The sequence below is a fragment of the Clupea harengus genome, chromosome 9, assembly GCF_900700415.2.
Source record: "Clupea harengus chromosome 9, Ch_v2.0.2, whole genome shotgun sequence".
Classification (NCBI taxonomy): Eukaryota; Metazoa; Chordata; class Actinopteri; order Clupeiformes; family Clupeidae; genus Clupea; species Clupea harengus.
The window spans coordinates 17,612,520-17,634,536 of record NC_045160.1 but is presented as its reverse complement, the minus strand read 5'-3'; the positions used below and the strand labels follow the sequence as shown (position 1 = coordinate 17,634,536).

Here is a 22,017-nt window from a genome sequence, read left to right as displayed (position 1 = left end):
AAGGGCGAGGGCACTGACTCGTGCAGGAGGGGTCGCACAACGGTGCTGCCGTCGGCGTGGGCCTCAAACATCAGCGTGTAGAGGTAGGGCAGCAGCGTGTAGCGGATGTTCAGCACGTCTCGGGATGCCACGGAAAACTCTGCATCCCAGGCTACAGGGTCTTGTCTCTGTCACACACACACACACACACACACACACACAGAGACATAGACACACACACACACACACACACACACACACACACACACGTACACACACACACACACAAACACACACAGGAGTTAGGAGGAGGGAGGGAAAGAGAGAGAGTAAGCCAAGATGCAAAGTAAATTCATGGGCACAAACACCCTTGGGGGAAATGTATGCTAATCCACACATGCAACCACAATGCGTTCAACTAGACTTGTGCTACATCATGTGCATTCCTACAGCTGTGGCCTCCAGCACATAGCAAACGTCCCGAAAAAAAAAGACATTTTAAGAAAACAGAATCCCAGTCGACAACAGATCCTACTTATGAACAGATGACATGTGCTCCCTTCTATATGCATCTGTGGTACAGCTCTCTACAGGCCTGATGCCTGATCTAAGAGTGCTTCTGAGAGTAAATAATGAAAAAGACGGGAGAGTTAACCGAGTTAAACAGCCTAGCAAATGAGCTACATTTTGGGTAACGCAGATAGTTTCCGTGTTAAATATGAATAAGCAAGAGATATCAACGACACAACAGATTTTGAAAAATGAATGATGAACAAATGCATTTTGAATAAGAAACAGCAGAGAGTAGGTGATCCCTTCAGTAGGCCACCTAATTTAGAGCAAATATGCATGATTTTAAACAATAACAATTAGTAAACAAACAGTTAACCACAATCCACTCGGGTTACTGTTGTATTCTTCTCTTATGCCATCATGGACTAACCATATTTGGAAGATTATTATGTCTTGTGGCTGACTGTTAAGAGGGCAGAAGCCATTTACCTTTACCTGAAAGGTAAATTACTTGTTTCAGCATGAGAGGCCATGACAGCGGTAACTCCTCGGATAAGCACAGACTAAATAATACTAACAGAGGGGCAGGTTGGAGAGAGATGTTGCTCCCAGTGTTTCAAGTGGAGTGCACTGCTCAGACCCACTGTGGCCGTGGTGTAGCAGCACAGCGTGATGGAGGACTTCAGTTTGTCCCGGAATCTGACTTCGGCTATCGGGCTTGTCAAGCGGCAGCGCATTTGCAGTTGGGACTTCATACGTCATACTTAGCTTTTGGAAGTGACATTTCATAGGACCAAGGCCACCGACACTGGTGCGGTTCATATTTGTTTAAGACACTGAAGCTATTTCTTGGAGCCTCAGCTAAGCAGCTGAGGGTTTGTAGTTTGCATTCATGAGTGTTCCACAAGCAGCTTACCGGCATTACCAGTGATTTACTGTAATACTGTTAATTTTAAGGATAAAGGAAAGTGCTGTGTGTGATGGCATTGACCGTGCATTGTGCTGAAAATTGCAAAACAGTTCCCCTGGGTTAAGGCTCTTCTCCTGAGTAAAGATTCAACTTTAAACAATTTGAGACTCTCGGGAATATTGAGCTTACGTTAAATGTTACATATTGCCCCTCTTACTGTAGAAAATAAGACTGCTTAACTTAGTGCCTTCTTAAAGCCCATAAATCATGGCAGAGATGAGCATCTCTAAAGAGTGCTTCTGACAGCGAAGCTGAAGAGGAGTCGGGGAGACCTGCTTACGACCATATCATTTAATGCAGACATGCTTTCGCAAGGCAGTAAAGAGAGGCTTTATCCTATCAGTGTGAGCGTGTGTGTGTGTGTGTGTGTGTGTGTGTGTGTGTGTGTGTGTGTGTGTGTGTTTGTGTGTGTGTGTGTGTGTAAGAGAGAGAAAGAGGAAGACAGAGAGAGAGAGCTCTTTGCTGAGCACTATGCTTCTTCCACGGGGTGGGTGTTGTATATCTGACCACATGTGATCTTCATCACCCATGACTTTGCCTCATCCCCCCCCCACTCCTCTCCAACCAAGACAAGGCCTCTCTTCCCCTAAACTATAATATATAGCACTCATATTTCCCCATTAAAACCCTAAATGCCTCAGACCTCCCCCAGACTGTCTAACTTGCTCTCTGCATATGAGGGGCCAAAAATGATTTCAGGCGCACTGGCCCCCGACTCCTTTAAGATGCGGGTGCCAAGCGAAGGCGTCTCCACCCACGTGCATCTCCGTTCCTCTCCTGCGGAGGCAGCCAGGCGAGACTGAGGGTGGAGGGCCGAGACACACGGAGCATCTCTCTCAGTGGCAGCTCATATCGACGAGCACATTTACGGCAACTGGTAGACATAATAAACACAGAGACCCATCATCCTCCGGCCCCCATCCTCTCTGCTCCCCTCTCTGCTCTGCTCCCCTCCTTCTCTCTCTCTCTCATTCTTTCTTTTCTTGATGTGTCTTTCTGCTTTCCTGTCTTCTAATCTCCCAGTACCTTGCCCTCTTGGCCTCTTTTATTGCATCGCTTTCTTTCCCTCTCTCTCTCTCTCTCCCTCTCTCTCTCTCTCTTTCTCTCTCCTCCTCTCACCTCTTTCTCATAAATGCATTACGTCCGCCTCGACCTTCCATTCCTAGATCATTGTCTTCCATAAATGGCCCCATTTGACACAGCCACATAACAGCTAATGATATGTTACTGGGGGTAATTACAGAGGGCACAGTTTAAGAAAAGAAGGGATGTAATTGGCTCGATCATGGGCGAGAGATGTGTTAAAGCCATAAAAGTAAAGGAGGGTCCTTTGAGGACTTTTTCCCTGATTTTATTCTCTTATTTTATCTCTCTGTTTTCTTTTCACTTCTCTGACCTTGTCAGCACACATCATGATTCCTGGTCGGCTGCCGCTGTTATTTAGCCGCAAATTGGCGCAGATCAGAAATGACGCCGCTAATAGAGACATGTTCACTAGTGACCTCCAACTTAAACAGCCTCCCCATCCCTCACTAACCCCCTGCAGGTCTTTTAATGGTGTCGCATTTGTGGTGTTTTTTTTTGTTTACTCTCTTCTTGTTTAAGCCCCCATTTGCAAGCCATTATTAAATGATTGAAATCAAGGGGGGGGGGGGGGGGCTAGTGGATCACCTTGAGAATTCAATTACGCCCTGCACCTACTGTCACTGCTGCGCCCTGCGTCACCATCCAACAAGGAAATTTACTCGCGCCACATCGATCCTCTCGACCTACGCTTATTGGATTTTTTTTCCCCCCTCCCTTCTCTCCATGTGTTCAACAGCTCCACAAAGGTCACAGCACAAAACACAGTGAATAGATGACAAACTTTTAGCCCAGAGTAACATTCCGACTCTCTGCTCTCTCATCATCTCTGACCTGATTCTCTGACCTCTCATAGTGTTTTTTCCGCAGTTTGAAGCGGTTAGAAAGCGCATACAAGTCAAGTCTCTTGTTTTATCCGTGACACTCACAGATTTTCAACATTTCTCATGTCTTACGTACGTGACACAGAATCTCACCACTCTCGCTAAATATCATGACTTTTCACTCACGAAAGCACAGAACAATAATTACAAGTCCACTAGACTGCTGCGCAGTGCGAGTGAGAGACTACCGAGTTTGCACTGTGCAGCTCACTAGTCTGCATAGGAGGTATAGCCTACTAGTCAACGATGTTTCCAAATTCAGCGGCAAAGCACCTTCATCACTGAACAACTTCTTATCTCTATGGGTCGAATAAAGACCTGTTCACGAAATGCCTCTGAAATGTAACAATATGCATGCACGTTTGTGTGTGTATGTGGGTGGTGGGGGTGGCTCATTTTCACAGATTTCTGTCATGGAAGGTATAAAAGCGGAAGGCTAGTTTTTCAGTCTCCTGCGTTATTTGCTGGTTAAAAGTTTCAGTCAGCTTTTGTACGTTACTATTTGGCAGACGAGAGCTTTGTGTTCGGAAGGCAAGTAGACTCACCGGGCTCCCTTTGCCATTGTGGTTCCTAGAGTAGGGGTAGAAGGCCCCCAGCTGCATCCAGCGGAGGCACATCTCACGCTCGGCTGTGTTGAAGAACCCACAGATGTCTGCACCCGTCTAGAAGTAGCAACAAGTAAACACCATAACAACTTGTAACAACAAGTAAACACCGTAACCACTTGTAACAACAAGTAAACACCATCCACAACCACATGAACATCCATACAGTACTTTCTGCTGACATATTTACAAACATCCTCTGTAATGCAATTGCACCCACAGATGAGTCATAAAACACGTATTTCTCTGCCCCATGAAAGCATACATTTGAACGAAAGAAAGAAATTCAAGACGCAGAAATCAATAGCAATATCCATTTGGTCAGGAGAGCTTCGGCGAAGGAAGTGGAGCACTTACGTAAGGGATGCCGAACAAGCTGAACTCCATCATTCCTGCGGAAGAGGCGGAAAAAGAATAAACATCAAGACTACATCAACACAACCAGTCAGTGAGGAGGAGAGCAACTGAGTAACAGAAAAACAGAAAGAGTTACTCTTTACTGTGAAAGACAAGGTATACTGTGTGGACCTTCCATAGCCTTTCACAAAACAAAGCCTAATGTAAAGCTGATTCTGTACATGTATATGTCCACATCTTTGTGTATGTACAGTATTTGCATATGGCCATATGCATGCACTGTAGGTTTGTGTGTGAGTGTTTGTGTCTGCGTGTCTGTATATGTGTGTTTGTGTGCTCCGTGTGTGCAGTTTGGAACAAATGCTATGCTTTCAATGTGTCTAGCACTTTCAGCTTCTAGAACACTTTGTTTGCAATGCAGTTGAAAGATGAAGAATTCTGGTTCTCAAGAAAACTTGTGGACTACACTGCCAACATCTCCTTCTCTCTACATCCCCACACTGAGCTGCACTCTGCAGACTCTGCATTTCCTTGAACTTTCAGAGAGGGAGAAAGACATGTTTGCTAGTGGAAACAAACTGAAAAGAAAAGACGTAAGACACCCACAATGTAACAGAGAAAAATGCACTCCCACACAGCGCTGACATCCTTTTACGCACACACAGGCTCTCTCTCCCTCTCTGTCTGTCTCTCTCTCTCTGTCTTACACACACACAAACACACACACACAAACACACACACACATACACACGCACACACACATACATACACACCTATGATGGATTTGTACAGCTGGTCCCAGGCGGCAGTGTTGTCTCCCAGCCAGTGTCCTGCCCAGCGGCCACTGGTAGGGTACGTGGACCGCGTCACCACGATCCCCCTCTTCCCGGTCACATTCAGAAGGGCACTGCATTAGCGTTAGCATTAGCAAGCACAAGAGAGGGTAAACAAGAGGAGGGCAGAAGACTTATGGACACAGATCTGTGGGGAATGAAACTATGAGATTGTCTCTGGTTGAGGCAAGGATTGCCTCCTTACACGCCTGACTCTGGAATTCAGTGCATTTGAAGTGTAAGTGTAAGAATGTCCTTAGCCCATGTGAATTTCAGTGCTATATTTTAAAACTTTTATTTAACCCACCAGTGTCTACATGATCGTTGACACTGTGCTTGATGGCTGGGTGACTGTGCTCTCACATGAAGATAAGTGGAGCACCACATATGTCAGTCGGCTTACGTGACCAACAAGAGTGTTTTGTGGGAGGGACACAGACGTGTCAAAGATATGTCACTCACTCATATGTGGGCTTGGTGTGAGACCAGCCGTAAAGATTGTGGACGTCGTAATGCTTGACTGGCGTTCCGTCACTCAGGAACTGCTGGCTGTTCATACATAGTGTCTTGTGTTTCAGGCCCAGATGCTTGGAATCCAGAGCTAAAGCAATGACAAAAAAGAAACAAACCGCATTTCAACGACGGATCTTAACAGCTTTATGCATACATTTGATGCAGAATTTCTCTAAATAAATATTTCTAATATTTCTAGTGAAGCATTGCCACTGTAAGTAATAGTATTTCTGACAATTTAGTTTATTAAAAACTAACATAGCCTTTGTGGAACTGGAAATGGCTTTGTTTGTGTATGTACTGTATGATTTTATTTATTAAATGAAAAAAGACATTAGTGAATGTCTATGTTGCAACTATGGAGACTTCATCACAAGTCCTTACGTGGCATGTACGGAGGGAAGTCATAGATCTCCGGACCCAGACACCCCTCACCGACGGTGCCGTGGACAAAACTGGCAGGTTCGTTCATGTCCTACCAAAGGAAGAGACAGCATTTCAGAAACAACAGAAATAATCAGCTGTTCGAGCCAGACAACATCTCTCTGAAGCAGGTGGCAACTGTTTACATGTCTGCCTGCCTTGACATTTTGTGTAGCATGACAAGCTAGTGTGACTGGCAGGTGAGGGAGGGATGGCTTGGCTTTCTGATGGCTGGTGACAACAAAGTGAGACATACGACATGAGACATCACACAACTGTCACAAAAAGCTAGATCCCGAGAAGTTTGGAAGAGGAACTTGAGCACAACTGACGTTAGCGACACACAACGCCCGTACAGGTTGCTAAAAAAACAAAGTGACTCGGTGACACTCGGTGACAGCCCCACTGATGACTCTTTTTGTGCGAGAGGCAGTACTCACGATCCACAGGCCATCAAACTTCATTGTGTTGCGGTAGAAGTCGGAGATCTCTCGTTGCCACCACGTCGCTGTGCTGTTGCGGAGGAAGTCGGGGAAGGCGGCGTAAGACCTGTAGAGCTGGAGGGAGAGGAAGAGGAAGAGGAAGAGGAAGAGGAAGCGACAGCAGGACTGTGAGTGCCACACTCATCCGCAGTTGATTACAGCATCTGAGGGGGTCAGCCTTCATGTACTGGCAGTGCGCCATTGTCCACTGATTGGGCATGTTCCAGACTGTCATGTCATAATTAGAAGCAGCACTCTCTTCCAACTTTACCGAAGCAAGGCTTAATGAAACGAGATGGGGGGGGGGGGGGGGGGGGGGGGGGGGGGGGTGGAGTGCCACCGCTGGGCATAATCACACACTGATACCGGGCTGTGCAATTACATTGGCATTGTGTATTTAGTGATTGATGAGAAAGCTGCAGACAGTGTTGCATGATTATGGGTGAAGAGGAGCTGGAGGTTTTTATAGAACACCTCTTGCTAGTAGGCAGGAAGTGACGGTATGCGTGGTGTAGCTTACCTCGACTTGAGAGTCCCAGTCCAAGTTCTCATCAACAATGACATTGGGGAAGTCAGGCCACACCTGTGAGAGAGGGAGTGTGGTGTAGGACAGAAAGAGCACATCCTCTATGTGAATTGGCTTAATTTACTACGTATGGGTCACCTCCCCTTAACTAGTGACTGGGGTAACATGGAACAAAAAGCAAAGACATAACTGCTTTTATGCAATGAGGTAATGAGGCTAACTAGGTAGCTAGTTTCAGCGAAAGGTCACTTTTCAGAAACCTTTCACCTGTTTTGGAACTTTGTAATATTGTAACAGATTTACATCTAAAACACAGAACACAGCTTGAGCTGGTTGTGTGTGAAGGAGGGCGGCAGGATGCATATTCTGCTTCTGTAACGGTCAGATCCTGTCTGCTTACTGGACCGGAGCTTAAGGATTCAATCTGTCCTGGTCTCTCATCTGATGCAATTGTTTTTGGGAAAAGAGGTGAGTACATTCCTTGAGGCTAAGCTGCAGAGTTCTCTCAAATACAAGCATGGGAACGGCCTGCTGCTAAAACTGCCCATTAATACCTCACACTGTGTCATTCATTCACTTTCATTCTGACTTTCCCCCAACATTTCAGAGCCTACACTTGTTTTGCATTTGGGGGTATTTTTATGTAAGGTAAATTATGTCATATATAACCTGTATAAAAGTAATGTTATACCAAAGAGAAAAAAAAAGCATAATGTGTGATGAGTTACATGTTTGAAGTAATTTCTATAACATTGATGTTTCCTGTATGTTGTCTAGTCTCTATGTTGTCAGTAACTAGGTGTCTTTTTCCATCAGACTTCTACACTTTGAAACGCCTGGTGTTGCACTAGTGATGGGTAGTTCTCCCTCCTCACTTCCCCTGCTGCTTGTGCATCACATGTACATCAGCATTCTCCATTAGACAGAACAGCTGACTGTGGGCAGGATCCAGGCCAGAACTGACCCAGTGTCGGTGCTGTTCCAGACAGGAGCACACTGAGAAGCTGCACTGCAAAAAAGCTTTAGCTCTCTCTCTCTCTCTCTCTCTCTCTCTCTCTCTCTCTCTTTCTCTCTTATGCTTTGTATGTACTGTACATCATACAGCAGTTACACGAGTGTTGTGCTGCATGCTGCACCCACTAAATAAAATCAAGGCCATGAGTTGCGTGGTCTGACCAATCAGAACATCCCACAAGATGGCGACAGGTGCCAATGTGGAGTGAAGCAGGAGCAGGAGAAGCCCTACCTTTCCCCAGACTATATCACCGCTGAGCTCGGCGGGCCATTTGATGAAAACGTCGTCTTCCACACCCCGTGTAAAGGCAGGATACGGCTCAGTCTCATTGCCTGAGATGGCAGGATCCTACAACACACGGTGCCCCGAGCAATTCAGTGGGGTTCGTAAAGACTTTTAACCATCATTGAAATGAATGAAGGAGTGATGAAAAGTCCTTCTAACTCATTGCTATTCATCACTTTCTGATATGTTCATTCACATGAGGATCTCAAGTAAAAGAAAAAGACTGCATGCGCTGTGGCTCTGCACAATACATGTTTTGTCCAGCTCTCCAGCATATTACATTAAGATATCATTCATTTGTAGAAGCCACTCAAGTGATTAGAGGGTTTCAATTAGGGGGCAGTCAAGCTGGAAAGAGTCCATACCAGGATGAAAATGAACCGCATGCCCTCTCCTCTCATCCTGTCCACCAGATTAGGCAGACCCTGGAACTCCTTATCCAGAACGAAGTCCAGCTGTCTCTCCATGTAGTCGATGTCTGCATACTGGACGTCCTGCATGGAGGGAGGGGGCACATGTGAGGACACACATCATCCTATGAGTAAACCAGGCTATTCAAGAAGAGGCTAGTTCAAAGCATGTGATCCAGAGAGGCATGTTGACTAACTGATATGGTTCACAGTCACTAGGCCTGGCAATGGATGTTACATAAAAAAAGTAAATTTAGAAAACTCATTGCACTGAAATTGGGTCATGATTTTGACTTTGAACAGTTGCCTCAGTTGGAGCCCAGGTTTATTTTCAGGCACTGACAGGACACCTAAAAAGGAGAGGCACATGTGATTCCAGGTGGCTGATTGTGGCTCGTTTCATTACTGGTGTGAATCCGAGAGCACAGCATAGCACACCTCACCCACACAAAAGGTGTCGGTTCCTCACGACTCTCGTTAGCCGTGCACGTCTCCGCTCAGTTTGCAAACATTTGGCTGGATGTGCTGTCTGCCAACAGCACACTCAACCTGCTTGCTTGCTCTGCAAGTGCTACCCACGATTGGAGCTGCTAGGAGAGGTGTGGTGCTCGCTCTCAGTGGGAAGGGGATGAGGTGGCACACAAACGAATTGTGTGTGTGTGTGTGTGTGTGTGTGAGTGTGTAAGAGAGAGAGAGAGAGAGAGAGAGAGAGAGGAGAGAGAGAATGTAATTATGTGTTTGTGTCTATGTTAGTGCATTTTTAAGTGTGTGACTGTTTGTGTGTGTGCAATTGTGTTTGTGTGTGTGTGTGTGTGTGTGTGTGTGTGTGTGTGTGTGTGTGTGTGTCGATATGTGTCCATACGTGTGGTTTTTTGTGAGCGCTTACATAAGGAATTCCAGCTGCTCTCATGTCTCTGTATAAATCTGCAATCTCCGAGTCATTGGCATATCCATAGCGACACAGCTGGAATCCGAGGGACCAATAGGCCGGAAGGACAGGGCGACCAATCATCTATGGAGTGAACAATGCACACAGAGAGTGAGTAAAAGAATGAGAGGAAAAGAGAGAGAGAGAGAGAGAGAGAGAGAGTGGGAGCGCTATGGAATGTTTTAATATGACATCAGGTATTTAGTAACAAAGCGAACACAGGTATTGGATAGACTCTAAATCTGTGGGTGTTTTTGTCTAGGATTGTCTGGGTTGAAAACCCCTTGGGCATCGAGGCAAAGAAGTCCCAGCTGCTAAATTTCCTATTTGCAAATGCAACCCTACAAACACACACACACACACACACTCAGCTGCACACACACACACACACACACACTCACACACACACACACACACACCTACACACACACACACACACACACACACACACACATACCTACACACACACACACACACAGAGACAACCACACACACACACACACACACACACACACACACACACACACAGAGACAACCACACACACACACAGAGACAACCACACACACACACACACACAAACACACACACACACACACACACACAGACACACAGACACACACACACACACACACACACACACAGAGAGACAACCACACACACACACATACCTACACACACACACACATACCTACACACACACACACACACACACACACACACACACACACACACACACACACACACAGAGACAACCATGAAGCCTCTCACCGCTGTGTACTCCTGCACTACCAGCTCGGGTGTAGGTCCCATGACCATGTAGAAGTCCAGGATGCCCCCGAGGGTGCGGTAGGTGAGGGCTGGAGTAGGCTGGAAGGTCACGTCTGAAAGCACAGGAAGCCCACTCTGAGTATGCAGTATGCACTAATGCACCATGCCAAAATGGGCTTTCACTATTTTTGTCTTTTTGAACTTTTATAGTAGCACTGTGACTACCTCTGTAACACCCCCGCCAATCTGTTGTACTCCCATAATCCTTCTCACCTGTTGACCTCCCTGAGCCCTCTCTCACTAACGTCCAACAAGACCATCAAAGATCAAAGATGTAATTATCATTTTCAACCTCTCATAAAACAGATCTCAAAGGCATAGTTTTTTTTATCTGCACAATATTGCCCAAATTAGAAAAGTCCTATCACTTCAAGATGCAGAAAAACTAATCCATGCATTTGTTACTTTGCGACTACACTACTGCAATGCTCCCCTTTCCGGATATAGCAACAACTCACTTGAGCCTCTAACTAATACAGAACGCTGCTGCTCGCACACCTACTAGAGCTCAATAATATGAACAGATCTCACCTGAACTTGCCTCTCTGCAGTAGTATCAAAAGTGGAGTTGATTTCAAAGTACTCCTTCTAACATACAAAGCTGTAAATGGCCTAGCTCCAAATTACCTCCAGGAATTAATTGTCCCCTTACTTCCCACCAATACCCCCTAGGGTGCAGGTCTTTTTGTAATTCAAAAAGCACAATAGGAGGCAGAGCCTTCTGCTATCGAGCCCCCCCCCTCCCCCCGTAGAAAAATCTTCCAAACCCAGACAGGCTTTTTGGAGAGGTCTGGCGTGCTGTCCTTTCTCTCGCTCTCCTGCTTCGCTCCTCTTTCTCATCAGAGAGGGCAGTGTGGTGATTAAAGCCCTATTTTTACCAGTGGCATTGACACAAATACAGCAGTCAAGTTAAGAAGCGGTTGGAATGCAATCTCAAACCAAACCTGGGAACTTAATCGAACCCACACCCCAAAAGTCCCCAATAGACAGCATTTGGAATGAAACATCTTTTCCTGTGTATAACTAAAATTAACAATTAGTGGCCATATTACTTGTCATTCTCTTTTGGTGCGAACTATTATGCACAAATTCTACTCTGCTTATGATGCATAATGTATGCCAGCCTATTTACCCCTAATAGAAACAAATGCCATCATTGAAAGTTTTCTGCCTCACCTCTGCTTATCCTTATAATAGTCCCCTTATGAGGTCACTGTATACGCACTAAGCTGCTCTACAGCCAATACTTTGAATGCTGGCTCTCCATTTCTTTTCACTATTAATAATGTATATTTTATTTATACACTTTCTTTTATGTTTCATGGAATCATGTATGTATGATGTACATATGCCACATGTGTGTATGAATCCATCTGCTTGCTCCTGATTCTCTCTTCTCCTTTTCTCCTCTCTTCCCTTCTACCTCCCTTCCCTTTTCTATCTTTATCTCTCTATCTGGCCAGCCCCAAGCAGATGGGTCCTCCTGTTTCCTTGCCCCAGTCATCTTAGTGCTTGCTCTAGGGGCTTCAGGCTCTGGGCTCTCTAAAGTACCGAGAGACTATTTTAACTTTTTTTGGCTCTATATGAATACAACTGGATTGAATTGAATAGAAGCCTGTTTGTTTTCATTGAATGACTTTGGCCGACTATGACAAGCCTGAATGCACACAGCAGTTACATTGTTTACTAGTCCGTGAACAAAGACACTGCAAAGTGACAAACTGTTTAACTGCGTACAGTGGCCTCTGTCAGTGTATAATTCAATCAGTTGCTCGATACCATAAATGTCTACTTATCTTCTCATTTCACAATCAAGCGAGTGCTGTTGTGGAGTGATGGAGTGGGTCCCACTGTGCGTGTTACTCTACAGCGATCATTAAGCTCGTGGGGCATCTCCTCGTTGTGTTCAAATACTCTTTTGATGTTTCCCTTTTAAGCCAAGCAAGTTCAAAGTTTTTCTCCTGCTGCGCTACCAAGTTACCCACTTTGTGTGTTTGCCCATGTGTGTGTATTTGTGTATTTGTATGTGTGTGTGTGTGTGTGTATTTGTGTATTTGTATGTGTGTGTGTGTGTGTGTGTGTGTGTGTATGTGTGTGTGTGTATGTGTGTGTGTGTGTGTGTGTGTGTGTGTGTGTGTGTGTGTGTGTGTGTGTGTGTGTGTGTGTGTGAGCGAGGCAGACAGACAGAGAGAGGAGAGGGAGAGGTAAAAGAGAGAGTGTGTGGGTGTGTGTGTGTGTGTGGGGGGGGGGTCTCTCTTCAGCCAAATTGCTATGCCACAGCGGTAGCAGTGTTCCTCATGCCTTGCTCTGTAGTGATGATTCATTTCGTGAGGGCCCTATGTCAAGAATCAGCTTGAGATAAATAATATTACAGCATTATTAATGACTTGCAGAAGCCCCACTGACCCCTGGGCTGCTGGGATTAGCTGGGTGGAGGGGTAAGGGGGGGCAGATACGGCGCCCCACTGTCCTTGCCCCATCCAGCTGCACTGACACAGAGGACTGGGCTCTTTTCTAAATGCTTTACATGCACAGGAGGACACAACTGGCATTGCGTAACCAGCCAGCCTGTGAAAGGACACGTAGTTAAGGTGAAAGGGACAGATATGTAGATGCTTGTATTTGCACACACTTGGAGGAATCCACACTGCACTACATGGGATAGCGAGAGTCAGAGGGAGAGAGGGAGAGAGGGAGAGAAAGAGAGAGAGAGGGAGCAAAGAAGGGAAATGACGAGTGAGAGGGCACGTTCTGTGTCTCACCCATGGCATTGCTGTTCAGCAGGAGGACTCCGTGAGCATCTGCAGTTTTCTCCAGGCCCATGTAGAAGGGGTGAACACCATAGCAGTTCATCTTGTACTGATGGAGAGAGAGAGAGAGAGAGAGAGAGAGAGAGAGAGGAATGAGGTGAAGGGAAGGCACGAGTGGAGCGCAGTAGTGAAGGAGAGGTGTCACGTCAGGTTTGATGTATTGCGACTCAGACAGTACGGTGTTAATGCGTGAAATTCTCGCTGCCGGGGGTGGGGTCTCCCCCTTCTCCTCCTCCCTGGCCTGTATGTCCTTCTGGTGCATAGCGTGATGGGGGTGAGTCAGAGAAGAAAGGTCGTTAGCATGTCCCATAACGAGGACTGACAGCTAATGACAGCGCTCCCTCCACACACGCCACTGAGGCATCATGGTTCAGCAGACATTCCGGAAAAAAAACCGACCGTCTCACTCTTAGCCCGCGTGCACAGCACACTCAGCATATTCGCATGCCTCCTTGGCACCTCTCAGCACAAACATCCAACATAAGGACTTTAAAGTGAAAAGACAATCCTTTAATTAAAACCTTTTTTTTTTTTTTACTTAACTCGAGCAAGTTCAAACGCTCAAACAAGAAAACAAACAAACAAAAACCCACACAGATGTCCAGAATAAGCAGAAGTAGCTTGATGCTAATGAGGATTTGGATGCTAAATATACTTTATATAAGATAATGGCAGCAGTGTTGTGTGCGGGGGCCAAACTAGTGAAGAAAACACCAACTCTGACCTCAGAGTGGTCAAATAAGGTGACCATGAGGCCACGGCTAGAAATCTCACACGCGTGATATACCACACACACACACACACACACACACACACACACACAAACACGTGTGTGCTAACAATAGCCTGTCACTGCACAAAGGCTTGTGCTGCATGTTGTATGAAAGCCATAGCAACAGCACAGGCGAAGACCCAGGTTGGGAAGCACAAGCACTCAAAGACTGTGCTTCTTCCGCATGGCCTAGTATGTTGGTTAAAGGAGTCTAATAAATGTCAGCTACAGCAATGAAATAAAGAATGCCATTTGATTAGATATGAAAGAAATTTGAGTCAAATAAATATGGATATAGGAGTCATTAGTGAGGGAGAAATTCTCCCATGGTGAGAGAAAGATCCTCCCCTGTTGAGAGAGAGGGCTTCTCCTGGAGAGAGAAAAGGGCTGATTGAGTCAGCCTTACCCCGGGGGGCTGATCCTTGGCGAACATGCCCCAGGTGTGCCAGTTCAGGTCGTGGCGGTAGGTCGGGTGCTCCGTCTCGCCAAAGCCGTAGATATATTCCGAAGCGAGACGGGTGGACACCTGGATGAAGAGGTCGGAGAACGTGAAGCCGGGCAAGACGGAGTCCCATCTGCCAGGGAAAAACAGAGTGCAGAGATGTGAGATCACACAAGGCAGGACAAGGCAGCACGGACGTGAAATATGACCACTCCAAATGGAGTAAAATAACCAGTGAGAATCACACCTTTAACCCCCACTGTGCCACAGACAATGTCAAACTCTGTCCGCTCGCTATATTACACAAGGCCTTGATTAAGCCCATGCTAACCAGCAGAACAATGAAAGAACTAGCAATGGATGATCCAATCAGTAGATGTCATCATTGTTAATGGTTTACTCACATGACAGTGCCCGTGCTCTTCCTGACCACCTTAATGCCGAAGGGCTGCTGCTCGACCCGCACCTCATACAGCCTCTTGGCCTCGTCCGCCTCAGGCGTGGAGGGCAGCTGCAGTGGCACAGGCACCTCGTAGCGCTTTGTAGCTGGATCATAGATCTGGACAAGGGGTCAGGGAAGAGGCATGTTTTTCTGTATTTCTGATGGATCCTTTTTTTTTGTTGTCATTATCCAATGAAAATAATTCAGTATGAACAAATCTGGATGTTTTATGGTGTGACTAAGAATAAGCAAGTAGAAATCCAAATGCTCAGAGGAGTTGTTGCATGAGCTGGCAGGTTTGCTGGGTTAGGTCCCTACCTTAAAGCGCAGAGAGTGCCCAGAGAGGTATGAGATTTCCACACGGAGTTTGTCTATGTCGGCCGACCGTGATCGTGGGCTCGGGTACCCCGTGTTCCTCTCAATGTCAAAAGTCCATCCGCTTGTGCTATTAGAAACAGTCGTGGCGGTGTAGCCATAGTCTTTAGGGTAGTAGCACCAGGGGACTGAGGTAAGGTGTGAAACCTTGGAGAAGCCACAAAAAAAAGGTGATGGTACCAGCTTCAAATCTTATTCAAAGTCTGCAGTTCTCACAGACGGATGTCCTTGTCGGGAGCTTTTTTCTCCCTTTGAACACACATGTTCACACACAGAGAGATTCTCTCTCTCTTTCGCTCTCTCTCTCTCTCTCTCTCTCTCTCTCTCTCTCTCTCTCTCTCTCTCTCTCTCTCTCTCTCTCTCTCTCTCTCTCTCTCTCTCTCACTTACCTGCCAGATACAGCCTCTGGCTTTGCACTTTGCCTCATTGCTGTCTTCCTCAGGGTGGCAGTCAAAGCGCTCAAAATCAGAGTTCACCTCGTCCCACGTGACGGTGTAATCCATCCCCATATTCAACCCGAGCCCCCTGAGGTGCAGCACCTTTAGAGAAAGGAAATATATATTTAAAAAGAGAGAGATTTACACCGGCTTCTCCTTGTACTGATACGCCCTGAGATGCTGCTCGCTCAAGTAGTTATAGAGTAAGGATGACAAACATGACAAACATTCATGCGTTCAGCATCTCATATCCCGGCATCTGTCATGGCAACGGCCCATAAATCTGGCCACCGAGACGCAAACATGGCGCGGCGGTCGGAGTGCCCTCGATGAGCTCTGTGCTTTTGTCATTCCGTCGGGACCTTGAGAGTAGCGCATGTGTGTGTGCAATGACACCCACCCTCCATCACATGCTGCTGTACTTAAGGGAGTGTGTCTCGCCCGAGTGACATTCGCTTTCTCATGTGTGAGCTACGGCCCTAGCTGCTCTGTGCACAAACACATCCTGTTCTGTGGGAGGGGGGGGGGGGTTAACAGCAGTTAACAGCTCTTCAGCTGCATTCATACCTACCATCTAGTCGCTCAAAACCAAGGACTTCAAGTAGAGCAGCATATTTCTAACATTAAATTCTGAGTCATGCATGCTTATTTCAAGCCCCGTTATAAATAATACCTTTCTGATATCACTATATCATACGGAAATTCCCCTGCTGTGTTGTGCTTTTAGTCAACTGTGAAACTATTTTGGCTCATCAATTTTGATTTGTAGGATGATGAAACTACACACAATGGTAATGTTTTGTTCATTTCAGTACTGACAAGAGAAAATTACCTCTTTCGTGGCATCGTAATGAATACTTGTTTCGGGCACTGTGGTGGATGTGTTGCCTTGGCGCACGGACACAGATGTAGGTGGACCGCTCACACCCAAAATGGCAATGTCCTCAAACTTCAGGTCATTTGGATCCGTGTAACCATTGTGCAGGACCCTTATAGTCAGAATGCCCTAGTGGAAAAAAGTCTTTTGTAAGTATGATCTTGTGCTTCACACAGTCCACTGCATGGCAGTTTGGAAGTCTGAGAGTTCAAGTCATATTGTTGAGGATCAAACCAAGTGGGCCTACAAAATCTTCTAAATTCCTGCAAAATCAGATTATCTTTATTATACTACTATTATAGCATTGACTACAAACTATATGATGCGATTGAGTTTCAAAATATGGTTTAAAATGGTGGGGCAGACATACTTTTTCCACAGAGAACTGGCAGTGAACATAGGCACCAGTAGAAACCGTATCTATGGGGAGAGAAAGAAGGAGAGAGGGACAGAAGAAGAGAGAGGTGTGTGGAGAGGGAGAGAACAACAACAACTGATTAAACACATTCTCCACAGATCTCCAAGCCGATACTATATTACCCTTCTGTTGGAATGTACGGCCCAATATTTTGCACAATCATTGTGTTCAGGAGAATAAAGAACCTTGTACTACTCTAAACAGACCATTAGATACTTTGACCTTTTGGACCACAAAATGTGTGGTTCTCTATTGATAAGCTCCAATAAAAGATGTCGGGTTGATATGTAAAGCCTTTGAAGATTACCTTGTCATCACTCACACACACACACACACACACACACACTGCAATATGAAAGAGTGATGAACTTTAAGGATAGGGAGAGAGAATGAAAAAAACGAGAAAAAAAAAACGTTTTAATTAACAAATCCCTAAAATACCTCGAGAATCTCCATCGTCCCAAAACAGCTCGCCTGATGCTTTTTTGTTGTCATCGAGTGCGATGATCAGGCCCATGGGAGAGAGACGACTGAGGGAACACACACACACACACACACACACACGCAAACACACGTACACACAGACACCCTTTCATCACAGAACTTTCACCAGGAACAAAATAAGCATACGTAGAAAAAGGAACGACAGTCTCTTTGAAGTTGAGATATGATTCTTGTTTTTGAATAACATGTCAGAGGTCTCTGCCTTACCGGCAATTCAGGGTGAATTTTAAATGTGTTTGTCACGCATTTTGTGTATGTGTATGTGTGTGTGCGTGTATGTGTGTGTGCGTGTTCGTATGCGCGTGTGTGTATGAGGTGTGTTAGCATGTGTGTACGTGCTACATACTGGGACTAAATGAGATCCACTAACTAATACACCCCAGCAGCACATACTACACATGTAACACAGTCTTCTGTCCCCTCCCTAAAGATAGACTTTACCACATGTTTACCTCATGTAGTCAATCTCAGTGGTGTCACAGTAAACCATCAACTAACCGCATTCATTCACCGTAGCTTTTACGGTTAGTAGCTTCCACCAAACCCCCCTCCCAAGCTCGCTCTCTCTCTCGCATGCTCTCCCACACCCTCCAGCCCTTTCTTATCAATCTAGCACCTCTCAGCCTTGACGGACATGTGAAGAGTAATATATGTGAGAGGTGAGAGTGTGTGTGACACTGTGTGTGTATGTATGTGTGTGTGTGTGCGCCTGTGAGTCTTGACACCGTGCGGTCACCTCTGTAAGACAGAGACTATCTGTGAGCGCCCGAGGCCTTCGTTGCGAATGATACACAGTTTATGAAGAGAAAGATAAGCACAGGCTGTGTGACAAGGCCAGGAAAAACATTTACTCTTCTCCGTGTCAGCTTAGTCCTTTGATGGGAGTGACAGACTGCTGGGGAGTGTGTAAATGTGTACATTAGATGGCAAAGGGTACCTGTAGGTGGTGGTGACATTGGGCCTTTGAGTTGGGAGAATGGCTCCTCCTCGGATGTGTAGGCCAAGCTTGTCTGAGGGAAGGTACATATCGATGTGCTTCTTACGGTCGGTGAGCCGCTCCTCCTGATTGGCCGAGAACAGGGGAAATTAGTCAGAGTCTGTCCCTGGCTCTCCAAACCCAATTGGGAGTGAGGAGGAAGAGAGAGAGAGAGAGTGAGAGAGAGAAAGAGAGTGAGTGAGAGAGCAAAAGAGAGAGAGATTGAGTGAGTGAGAAAGCAAAAGAGAGAGAGAGATTGAGTGCGTGAGTGAGTGAGCGAGAGAGAGAGAGAGAGAGAGAGCAAGAGAGACAGAGAGAGAGAGAATGAGGTTAGATGGGGGAGCTGATTGAAATGATTATCCTAAAATCCCTCATGCCATCACCTCCCTTGAGGAGAGGCTGGAGAGGAATATGTTTAAGTGGCACAATATTACAAGACCCATCTCAACAGCAGTCCCCCTCTCGCCTCCACTCTCCCCTTTACTGACACTCATTCAGCCTCCCATCTCTCTTTGTTTTTTTCTCCTTTTTTACTTTTTGATCTCTCGCTCTCTCTCTCTCCCTCTCTCTCTCGCTCTGAGTGAGTCGATGCAGGGGTGGACTGGGAGCAGAGAATCACTGAGCTGTCCACTGGTAATTTCAGATCTTATCTGGTGCTCATTGTCCACCCTTCCTGATAAAGAGGGAACTTGTCTTCTCCCGCTCTGTGGGGGATCACTTCTGGGTCTTAATTGATGAAGTCTGACAGGCATGCACACAGACAGACACACACACACACACACACACACACACACACACACACACACACACACACACACACACACACGCACACAAAACTGTCATGAAACACAAACGCACACTCTCTCACAAACGCACACTCACACACACATGCACATATACACACACATGCACACATACACACACAGTCATAGTCCAAGTGTGAGTCATCATATCTAATCAGGCATCAGATCTGTGGCTCTGATATTTAATCAGCCATCTGAGGGCCCGGACCAGACAATAGAGGTCACGGCGCATCAGTCCATTTTGGTGAGAAGGCTTTCCCTCTCTCTCACTCTCACTCTCACTCTCACTTTTACTCTCTCTCTCTCTCTCTCTCTCTCTCTCTCTCTCTCTCTCGCTCACTATCCGTAGGGAATGCCTGCTTAGTCTCTGTGCCTGATAACATGGCATCTCCATTCAGAGGACCACTCGTGTTTTTTGAATCTCCTTTTGCCCTTAGTGACGCCAGCTCTCACAGAAACACTTACACACTTATGGAGATTGTGAGTCAATTACTCGATAAATATTCCCTGAATGTCAGTCATTTTTGGGCATGGTTTTTAGCTTTCTGTCTTGGCACGGGTTCCGTGCCGAGATGCACAGCAAAACCAAAGCAGCCCTGAAATAGATCTGATGGCAAGACAGATTGAGGAATGTCTGAGTCTTTTTCTGGCGTCTGCCTGGGCCTGATGAAATATTCATCAAAAGGCATGTCATCATATGTCATTTGCTGACTAAGTTCACTGGGAAGCTTGGAGGAGCTTCTCTCAAGAGAGAAGAGAGCAAGAAAGAGAGAGAGAGAGAGAGAGAGAGAGAGAGAGAGAGAGAGAGAGAGAGAGAGAAGGCTTACCGTCTCATAGTTGTACCACACTGCGTCCGGGATGTAGCTCCTTACGCGGTCAACGCCCTGGCAAACAAAACACATTGGCTCATCAGCGATGTGTCTCGCCCATGTCGGGAACAAAAGGCAAGAGCACTTGAGAAACACAGAGGCCTCCACGTCAAAAAGAAAAAGACTCAGAAAGCATCTGCGTTTTTCCCCTACACACTTTTTGATAGATGGGCTCTGATTACATTTTAATCTTTTATTAATCATGCCTGTCCAGACAGCAATAATCCCTAATCGAGGACTGACCTCTGATGGGGCTCCAGTGGCTATGAGAGTGTCTGCGCCTTTCATTAAAAGAAAGAACGGCGGATCAGAGAAAGAGGCAGAGAGAGAGAGAGAGAGAGAGAGAGTGGAGGGGGGTTGAGGGATGGATGGATGGATGAAGAAGGGCAAGAGCTGCCATGCACTGCTCAAGCAGACTGACGGTGGAACATGCTGTTCTCCTCAGGTAAAAGTCATCTCTGGCGCTGTCACTCTCCTCCTCAGTCTCTCTGTCATGTTTCTGCCCTCTCACTACAGCCTGACATTAGAGCTTTGAAGGACGAGGAGCAACACGAGGCAAAGGACAAAGCACAACAAGTCAAGATGAGTCAATACAGAAATGAAGGGGGGAGGGGAGAATGTGAAGAAAGAAGAGGGGAGCGGTGAGAAAAACTGCCGTTCTTTTGCCTGAAGTTGGTTAGAAGTGACTTTCCTTAAAACTGTCTTCCTACGGGCATCGTGGATCTCACACAGGTGAGGGTGGGTGATTGGTGTGGTGACTGCAACAGTGATGCTGCACTGAAGGAATGTCAATGTGTATGGAGACTCCTCGGGCCTTTGAGGATCAAACAGAAAGCTCGGAGTCTTAATTTCAGAAAGATCCTCCTCTCCTTACAGACATCAGACACATTCTTCCCCTACGCTATTTAATGCCTGATGATGAGCCATTGTACTATGTCATTGCAAGTAATGAGCTTTTAGCAAGAATCTCATGAATGTATATAGTGTTGGAAGATCAATGATCATCACGTGATCAATCTCCAGTGGAATCAGACCTCCCAGAAGTGATGTCATCTGATTAATACCAGTCATTACTCTTTTCAATGTCACACATACATGTACACACTCAACCCTACTAGCATTTATCATATCACTGCTAAAATGCAAAAGATTGTTAATTGAAGATTACTGAATATGAACTGCTGCTGTAATGTCATGAACTGTAATGCAAAGGGGCCACAGCCGTTCCTTTTTGCACTGTAGATAGGGAGCTGACTGTCAATGATTTACACATAATAGGGGAGAGCGGTGAAGACTGGCACACACACAGTCTCAGCACCGGTGGAGGAAAGACAGAAGGAAAATGAGGGAGCTGCTGTCAGTCAGGAAGCCTGTCTGACCCCCTCAGTCTGACGGCTGCCTTTGATCCCCAAACGGGGCGCACATTTAGGGGGAGTAATTAAAAGCCAGCCGATGAGCCGAAAGACTATGAAAAGAAACAAGTCAAAAGAAGAGGAGATGGAGAGAGAGGAGGAGGGAGAAAGAGAAAAAGAAGACGAGGGGGAGGAGAGGAGGGAGGACGAAGGAGGAGGAGGAGGAGGCGGCGGGAAGGCACAGGGGGACGAGAGGAGATTTCCCCAGTCAGAAGACATACTGTGCAGATCAAGGTTCGGCGGAC

The 22,017-nt window shown here is 46.2% G+C and overlaps 1 protein-coding gene across 2 annotated transcripts in view; it reads right to left on the bottom strand.

Annotated features, from left to right (window-relative positions):
• Positions 1-22,017, bottom strand: part of si (sucrase-isomaltase (alpha-glucosidase)) — a 47,427-nt gene that overhangs the window by 5,004 nt on the left and 20,406 nt on the right. For both annotated transcript variants that reach the window (XM_031573710.1, XM_031573711.2), the window contains exons 20-41: positions 20,319-20,375; positions 18,650-18,774; positions 17,650-17,738; positions 17,161-17,210; positions 16,746-16,919; positions 15,866-16,015; positions 15,420-15,623; positions 15,064-15,218; positions 14,624-14,792; positions 13,398-13,494; positions 10,576-10,688; positions 9,765-9,890; positions 8,834-8,962; positions 8,415-8,531; positions 7,163-7,225; positions 6,601-6,717; positions 6,122-6,212; positions 5,687-5,825; positions 5,165-5,298; positions 4,392-4,426; positions 3,975-4,091; positions 19-167 (exon numbers count right to left, since the gene is read on the bottom strand). In XM_031573710.1, the coding sequence (XP_031429570.1) occupies positions 19-167; positions 3,975-4,091; positions 4,392-4,426; positions 5,165-5,298; positions 5,687-5,825; positions 6,122-6,212; positions 6,601-6,717; positions 7,163-7,225; positions 8,415-8,531; positions 8,834-8,962; positions 9,765-9,890; positions 10,576-10,688; positions 13,398-13,494; positions 14,624-14,792; positions 15,064-15,218; positions 15,420-15,623; positions 15,866-16,015; positions 16,746-16,919; positions 17,161-17,210; positions 17,650-17,738; positions 18,650-18,774; positions 20,319-20,375 (2,600 nt within the window). The remainder of the gene's footprint in view (positions 1-18; positions 168-3,974; positions 4,092-4,391; positions 4,427-5,164; positions 5,299-5,686; positions 5,826-6,121; positions 6,213-6,600; positions 6,718-7,162; positions 7,226-8,414; positions 8,532-8,833; positions 8,963-9,764; positions 9,891-10,575; positions 10,689-13,397; positions 13,495-14,623; positions 14,793-15,063; positions 15,219-15,419; positions 15,624-15,865; positions 16,016-16,745; positions 16,920-17,160; positions 17,211-17,649; positions 17,739-18,649; positions 18,775-20,318; positions 20,376-22,017) is intronic.